The following is an 8338-nucleotide window of genomic DNA, read 5'->3' as shown; positions in this document are numbered from 1 at the left end:
CACCTGGAACGACTGTCAGCAGCTCCTCCGCGTCCTGTTCACTACAGAGGAGGGAGAGAGGATCCAATTAGAAGCAAGAAAGCTTGTTCCCGGAGACGACGGTCGGCCGACCTCTAACCCTGACCTCATTAATGCGGCTTTCCCCCTAACCAGGCCTTCACAGGACGAATGGGACTACAACACGGCAGAAGGTAGGGGAAGGCTACTCACTTATTGCCAGACTCTAATGGCTGGTCTCCGGGCTGCAGCTCGCAAGCCCACCAATTTGGCTAAGGTATATTCGGTCATACAGGGAAAGGCAGAGAGTCCAGCTGCTTACTTAGAGAGATTAACGGAAGCCTTTAGGCAGTTTACTCCCATGGATCCCGAAGTACCTGAAAACCAGGCTGCAGTCGTTATGTCCTTGGTAAATCAAGCAGCTCCTGACATTAAAAGGAAACTCCAAAGGCTAGAGGATTTAGAAGGTAAACAGATCCAGGATCTACTCCGTGTGGCACAACGGGTCTATAACAACAGGGACGCCCCAGAAGAGAGCCAGATCAAAGCCACAGAGAAAATGACTAAAGTCCTGGCCGCTATAGTCCAGAAAGAACAGCCACCCCCAGAAGGCGCCCTCCCAGGGGGCACTTAGATAAAGATCAATGCGCCTATTGTAAAGAGAAGGGCCATTGGATATGAGAATGCTCCAAGAAGAAACAACCCCGCCCCAGCCAAGGGCAATGGCAGCCTAAAATAGCCCCCATACTGTTTACCCAAGATACAGAATAGGGAGGACGGGGTTAGGGTCCCCTCCCCGAACCTAGGGTAATGTTGCAAGTGGAGGGGACCCCAGTCCAGTTCCTAGTTGACACCAGGGCACAGCACTCAGTTCTGGTCAAGCCCCATGGAAAAGTATCTGAAAAATCATCCTGGGTACAAGGGGCCACCGGAATAAAGAAGTACCCCTGGACAACTCAGAGGACTGTGGACTTAGGAACTGGGAAGGTAACCCACTCCTTCCTGGTCATTCCCGACAGCCCCTGACCCCTGTTGGGGAGGGATTTGCTTACCAAAATGGGGGCCCAAATTCATTTCCAACCGGGCGGGCCCACAGTGACTGACTTCCACAACCAACCCATATCTGTACTTACTGTGAGACTAGAAGATGAATATAGGCTCCATCAGGAACCCACTCCTCGGGATCAGGGCATCGAGCCTTGGCTTCAACGCTTCCCAGACGCGTGGGCAGAAACAGGTGGTATGGGGTTAGCAAAACATCGCCCAGCCCTATTTATAGAGGTTAAGCCCGGGACGGACCCTGTCCGTGTGCGCCAATACCCTATACCCACGGAAGCCAAAAATGGCATCACACCGCACATCTGCCATCTCCTTGACTTCGGGGTCCTACGCACCTGCACCTGCCACTAAGCATGGAATACCCCCCTGCTGCCCGTACGCAAACCCAATAGCGGGGAATACAGACCAGTGCAGGACCTGAGAGAAGTCAATAAGTGGGTGATGGACATACATCCAACCGTTCCTAACCCCTATACTCTCCTGAGCGCCCTCAGCCCAGAAAAATAATGGTATACCGTTCTGGATCTAAAAGATGCTTTTTTCAGCCTACCATTAGCGCCTAAAAGTCAAGAGCTATTTGCATTCGAGTGGACAGATCCAGACAGGGGCATAAATGGCCAGCTCACTTGGACCAGACTGCCACAAGGATTCAAGAACTCTCTGACCCTGTTCGACGAGGCTCTACACGAAGATTTAAGTGAGTACAGACAACAACACCCTAATATAACTCTCCTACAGTATGTTGATGATCTCTTAATAGCTGCCGAGACACCTGAAACCTGCATCCAGGGAACCGAAGGTCTCCTGCGAACTCTGGGAACTCTAGGCTACCGCGCCTCAGCAAAGAAGGCTCAAATCTGCAAGTCAGAGGGACTGCTGTTGAACCCCCTCAGGGTCGTCTTCACCCCCCCAACGGCCCTGAACTCAGCATCACTGCTGCCAGACCCAGACATGGGAACCCCACTTCATGACTGCGCCGACATACTGGCTCAAGTTTATGGGATCCGGGAAGACTTGTAGGATCAGCCATTATCGGACGCAGATGCCATCTGGTTCACCGATGGAAGCAGCTTCGTTCACCAAGGACAAAGGTATGCAGGGGCGGCCGTGACTTCAGAGACCGAGGTGGTGTGGGCAGAAGCTTTACCCCCCAGAACCTCGGCCCAGAAGGCTGAGCTAATAGCCTTAACCCAGGCCCTAAAGTTAGGAAGAGACCGCAAGCTAACCGTGTACACTGATAGCCGATATGCCTTCGCCACCGCTCATGTACATGGGGCGATATACAGAGAACGGGGGCTCCTCACAGCTGAAGGGAAAGACATCAGAAATAAAGAAGAGATTCTAGCCCTGCTAGCAGCCTTATGGGAACCCAAAAAGCTAGCAATTGTACATTGCCCAGGACACCAGAAGACAACCGACCCAATTTCCCGGGGCAACAATTTGGCCGATCAGACTGCAAAAAACAAAGCTCGGCCCCCAGCGCAATTGCTGACCCTACAGCTGCCAGACCCCGGACCCCGGGAATTGCCCCCCAGCCCTGAGTATTCAGAAAGCGACATTCAATGGATGAGTAAACTTCCTATGACCCGAATCAAAGATGGCTGGTGGAGAGACTCTAAAAGCAGCATTATACTCCCAGATAAACTAGGATGGCAAGTTCTAGAGCGGATCCATCGCAGTACCCACTTAGGTTCCCGGCGAATGTTGGACTTACTGAGGCAGACTGGACTAAAAATCAGAAATGTCTCTGATAAGGTCGATCAAGTAGTCACTAAATGTACAGTGTGCCAACTCAACAATGCGAGTAGCCATCCTCAGACAACAGGGGTAAGACAAAGAGGGAGCAGACTGGGACCTATTGGGAAGTAGATTTCACTGAGGTAAAACCAGGAAAATATGGATATAAGTATTTGCTAGTTTTTGTAGATACCTTTTCAGGATGGACTGAAGCCTTTCCAACCAAGAATGAAATGGCGCAGATTGCAGCCAAAAAGATCCTAGAAGAAATCCTGACCAGGTATGGTTTTCCAGTAATGATAGGGTCAGACAATGGACCTTCATCCATCTCTAAGGTAAGTCAGGGACTGGCTTCCATACTTGGGGCTGATTGGAAATTACATTGTGCATACCGACCCCAAAGCTCAGGACAGGTAGAGAGAATGAACAGAACCTTAAAGGAGACCCTAACCAAATTGACCATGGAGACTGGTGCTAATTGGGTGGTCCTTCTTCCCTATGCTCTGTTCAGGGTGTGTAATTCCCCATACAAACTGGGACTCACACCCTATGAAATAATACATGGTAGACCACCCCCCATCATCCCTAACCTAAAAGATTACCTTATCAAAGCTGAGAACGATAATAGTCTTGAATTCTTGTTCTCCCTACAAGCCTTGCAAAGGGTCCATGAAGATGTATGGCCCAAATTAAAAGAACTCTATGAGACTGGACCCCCACCTATTCCACATCAATTCTGGCCAGGGGATTGGGTCCTCGTCAAACGTCATCGACAGGGAACTCTGGAGCCCAGGTGGAAAGGACCCTTCCAGGTCATCCTGACAACACCTACTGCCATCAAAGTAGACGGAATAACCACCTGGATCCATTTCGCCCATGCCAAACCAGTGGACCCGTTCTCAGACCTCATCGGACCTTCAAAGACAACCTGGACTGTTGATCGGACTAAGGACAATCCTTTGAAATTGACCCTATGCCGCCAATGGACTGAGCTGTAACTATGGTACTTACCCTTCTCTTGATTGTTCTGCAAATTCTGTCTGTAAATTCAAACTCCCCTGACCCCTATAATTTGACATGGGAAATAACTAATTTAGAGACTCATGAAGTCTACAACAAAACCCTAGGAACTGCCCCATTAAATACCTGGTGGCCAGATTTATATTTTAATTTAGAAAAAATTAGTCCATTAAAAGAAATGGAAGGAGGTAAATGGAGGCAACTGCAAAGGAGGGTATCAATAAGTAGAAATGGATTTTATGCATGTCCGGGATTTAGGACGGGGGCAATGAGGCACACATGTGGGGGGTTTGAAAACCTCTATTGCACAGCCTGGAGTTGTGTCACCTCCAATGATGGGGAATGGAAGTGGGAAGTAAAACCCCAATTTATTGAAATGTCCTATGTCCAACCATGTACCCGCACCAGGTATGATGAAAACTGTAACCTTATTCGTGTGAGATTTACAGAGGAGGGAAAAAAGGACAGGCGGTGGGTCTTAGGACTCACTTGGGGACTCTACTTATATCAATATCCTCTCTTTGGGACTGCCATTCAAATAAAATTAAAAGTCTCCCCTCGTGTACAACCGGTAGGGCCAAATCAAGTATTAAAAAAAATTAAGAAAAAAAAGAGACAAGTCTATCCCAGAAGGTATAGACTCCCTATGGAAATTGCTAACAGCAGTGTATGAGGCCTTAAACCGATCGGACCCTGAGGCAACAAGGGCCTGCTGGCTATGTTATGATATAAAACCCCCCTTCTATGAAGCCGTAGGACTAGCTGCCCCTTTTTCACAGTCAGACGAAGATTCGCCAACAGCTTGCAAGTGGAATCGAAAGGGCCCCAGCCTCACACTGCAAGCGGTCACTGGCAACGGGACTTGTATAGGAAAGGTCCCCTCTAGCCATATCCAGCTCTGTGCCCAGACTAGTCACCCTATAGGTGAATCTAAATGGATGATTCCAGCTCCTGACAGCTGGTGGATTTGTTCTAAGACAGGGCTCACCCCATGTGTTAGCAGGGATGTTTTTAATTTGTCACCCGAATATTGTATCATGATATTAATATTTCCAAGGGTTATTTACCACCGAGAAAATGTTATATTATATATGATCTGTGGACAGAAGGGATGGAAGCAAGAGAGTCAATAAGAACAAACGGGAACCCTTTACGGCCATAACCTTGGCCACCTTATTTGGCCTCGGTGCCATAGGGGCAGGAACAGGGATCTCATCACTAGCCATTCAGCACCGAGGGTTCAATAGCCTAAGGACAGCCATTGATGAGGATATAGCCAGACTTGAGGACTCAATCTCGCACCTCGAAAAATCTCTGACCTCCCTTTCTGAAGTGGTCCTACAGAATCGAAGGGGGCTAGATCTAGTCTTCCTGCAACAGGGAGGTTTATGTGCAGCCTTAAGAGAAGAATGTTGTTTTTATGCTGACCACACTGGAGTAGTCCGAGAGTCCATGGCTAAAGTTAGAGAAGGCCTGGCCAAACCGAAGCGTGAACGAGAACAACAACAAGGCTGGTTTGAGTCTTGGTTCAATCAGTCCCCATGGCTAGCCACACTGCTTTCTGCTCTAGTGGGACCCCTTATACTCCTCCTTCTCCTCCTCACCCTCGGGCCTTATATTATTAATAAACTAGTTGCCTTTATTAAAGACCGAGTTAACACGATCCAACTGATGGTCCATAGGACCCAATACCAACCCGTCATTACCGAAACATTTGAGTCAGACACATAAGATCCAAGATTGGCTCTTAAGGCACCAAAGAGAGGGGGGAATGAGAGGCTAAGAGAAAAATTACCAGGTGTACTCACAACTGCAAAGAAAAGATCTTTCCCCTCCCCCGCCGTTCCCGAAACCAGCCAGGGCGCGCCCAGTCATAGTCTGACATAAAGGCGGGAACCAATCAAGTTCTGCTGAATGGTTTGAAATAAAGGCGGGAACCAATCAAGTTCTGCTGAGCGTTCAAATTTAAATGTCAACCTATAACAACTCTGTAACCTCAAAAAAAATCCCTAACTTGTTTGTGCCTGTCTATAAAAGAAGCTGTAAGATCCTTGCTCAGGGCCTCTTGCGTCACCGGCAACGAGTGCTCGGAGGACCGGGTTCGAACCTGCAATAAACGACCCTTGCCACTTGGCTTTGACTCTGGACTCTGGTGGTTTGTTTTCGGGGGGGGTCTTTCGAATCGGGGCATATCAGCTTCAAAATGTTTTCCATTTGTACTAGTATCTTTGTGTGCTGTAATAACTGAATGATTACACATTGGCCAACTCATTGGTTGATTTGAGGTTATGAAATGTACATATTACTATTTTGGAGACATTGTAAATTTTATCCTTATTTACTGATAATTCACACGGCTCTAAACTTTGGGCAGACAAGAATTTATTACCAGGCAATTTGTACAGCTGCAGGATCAGGTCTCATGCTTGGTTTGCAAGAACACCTCTCTGTCATTGGACTTAAAACTGCCTCTATGAACAGGAAAGCAGCCACTGTCACTGAGGGAACCTGCCAAGTCAGGAAGCTTCTGGTTGCAAATCTCCCATGTTTCTGCCATGGATCTTTTTCTCAAAAGTGTTGCTTTGTGACTGACCTTCCTCCTTGTTCTCTGCCTAATCAGATTTGAATTAAATACTTCCAAATATATTGATAAAATGCAAATCACAGTTAGAAATCAGACTCAAAGGAAGTCTGAAAGTGTAGTATTGACATTTTAGTCTCTGCAGTGCAATACATTAAATGAGGGTTTCACATCCTCAGTGCTATGGATATTTTAGGCCAGATAATTCTTTGTTGAAGGGAGCTGTGCTATGCATTATAAGATGGTTAGACTATACCCACTATATGTCAGTACTCTCCCCATTGTGACAGTCAAAAATACCTACAAACAATGCCAAATATCCCCCTGGGTACAAAATCACCCCATTTGAGAACAGCAGCATTAGACAGTGCTTTGCATTCTGCAGGTCACCACACATTACAGAGTTATAAAATTGATATTTTAAAAACACATAAAATTAGAATAAAATGTATACAGTATCTTACTATTTATACTAAACTATACAATAGAAAACACAAGTATCTTAATAGGTAAGTATAGTTTCATAATATTTTCAATTCTGTCAATTTGTGTGTATGTGTGTTTACTGGACTTAAAGACTAATATATTTCCTATTGTGAATATCAATGAATTTTATATTGCGGATAGTTGTCAAAAGGTTTTAAAACAACTTGATTACAAGATTGCAGAAGTAGAGCAAACCTGGGGCACGTGGGTTCCTTGGTTGAGTGACTGGCTCTTGATTTTAGCTTAGGTCATGATCTCATGGTTCGTGGGATTGATCACACAGTTTGTGAGATCAAGCCCCAGGTCATCAGCATGGAGCCTGCTTGGGATTCTCTCTCTCTGCCCCTCCTCCACTTGCACTCTGTCTCTCTTTCTCTAAATAAATAAATAGATAGATAAATAAATAAATAAAGTAGAACAAACAGGTCCATAGTATACTCAACAATATTTTTTATTCTAAATATGACCAAAAAAGATCAATCAGCATTTCTTCCACTGCGTACACTATATCCCTCCCTATATAAAATTATGTATTATTGAACTTGCTTGTCTAACCTTTCTCTAATACTACTATACCACCTATAATCCCTCTTACATGTGCTGGATGACAGATATATGGCTCCATAATTTTTACAATTTAAGTATTTTCTTCCATACTTATTGGCAATCACATACATGTGATAAGTATGATAAAAAAATAAATTGCAGAGTTTCGTCTCATCTTAATCTTCTGGCTAAAAAACCCCCCACATATTGTTAAAGGAGCTTTTATTATTAAGACTAAAAGTTGCAATTTGATAGATATGTATCCAGTGACATATTTAGAAATATCTGTGGATAAGCCACAATATTGCCAATCTGTACAACTAAGATAAACATAGAAATGATTAGAGGACAGTCTATTTTGTAGGACATTCTTGGACACCTGGATGTGTCAGTTGGTTCAGCATACAACTTCGGCTCAGGTCATGATCTTGTGGTTTGTGAATTCTAGCCCCTTATTGGGCTCACTGCTGTCAGCACAAAGCCTGCTTCATATCCTCTCTCTCCTTTCTCAGCCCTTTCTTTGCTTGTGCTCTCTATCAAAATAAATAAATAAAAAATAAATAAACATTAAAAAACGTATTTTGTAGACTATGCTATGCCTATTGTGCAAATAAGAATAATGTCCGTACCAAAGAGTATGACTCAACAAGTTCATTGACTAAGATCCTACAAACACTAAATATTTTTGAAATAAAGTATTTATATTAAATATATCCACTAATATTTTTGTAACTAAACTATTTTAACCCTTTAAAGTGTCTTTAAATTTCATATATCACACAGGAACCCAGTGTCAAACTATGTTCATTACAACATTTCTATTCAATGCATAGTGTGTTGTTACTTAAGTTAATCCAGCATTAAACTTTATAATAGAAAGATAAAACCACCATGATGCAGATTTACATAATG

The 8338-nt window shown here is 44.7% G+C and overlaps 1 protein-coding gene across 1 annotated transcript; it reads left to right on the top strand.

Moving 5' to 3' along the window:
* The first annotated feature begins 807 nt into the window (after positions 1 to 807).
* Positions 808 to 2925, top strand: LOC107180594. Its single transcript, XM_042993667.1, is given in 2 exon segments — positions 808 to 2043; positions 2077 to 2925. Coding segments are annotated over 2 exon segments (2085 nt in total).
* The last annotated feature ends 5413 nt before the right edge of the window (positions 2926 to 8338 follow it).

This window comes from Panthera tigris, chromosome B4, assembly GCF_018350195.1.
Source record: "Panthera tigris isolate Pti1 chromosome B4, P.tigris_Pti1_mat1.1, whole genome shotgun sequence".
Lineage (NCBI taxonomy): Eukaryota > Metazoa > Chordata > Mammalia > Carnivora > Felidae > Panthera > Panthera tigris.
This window is presented reverse-complemented; position numbering and strand designations above follow the sequence as displayed.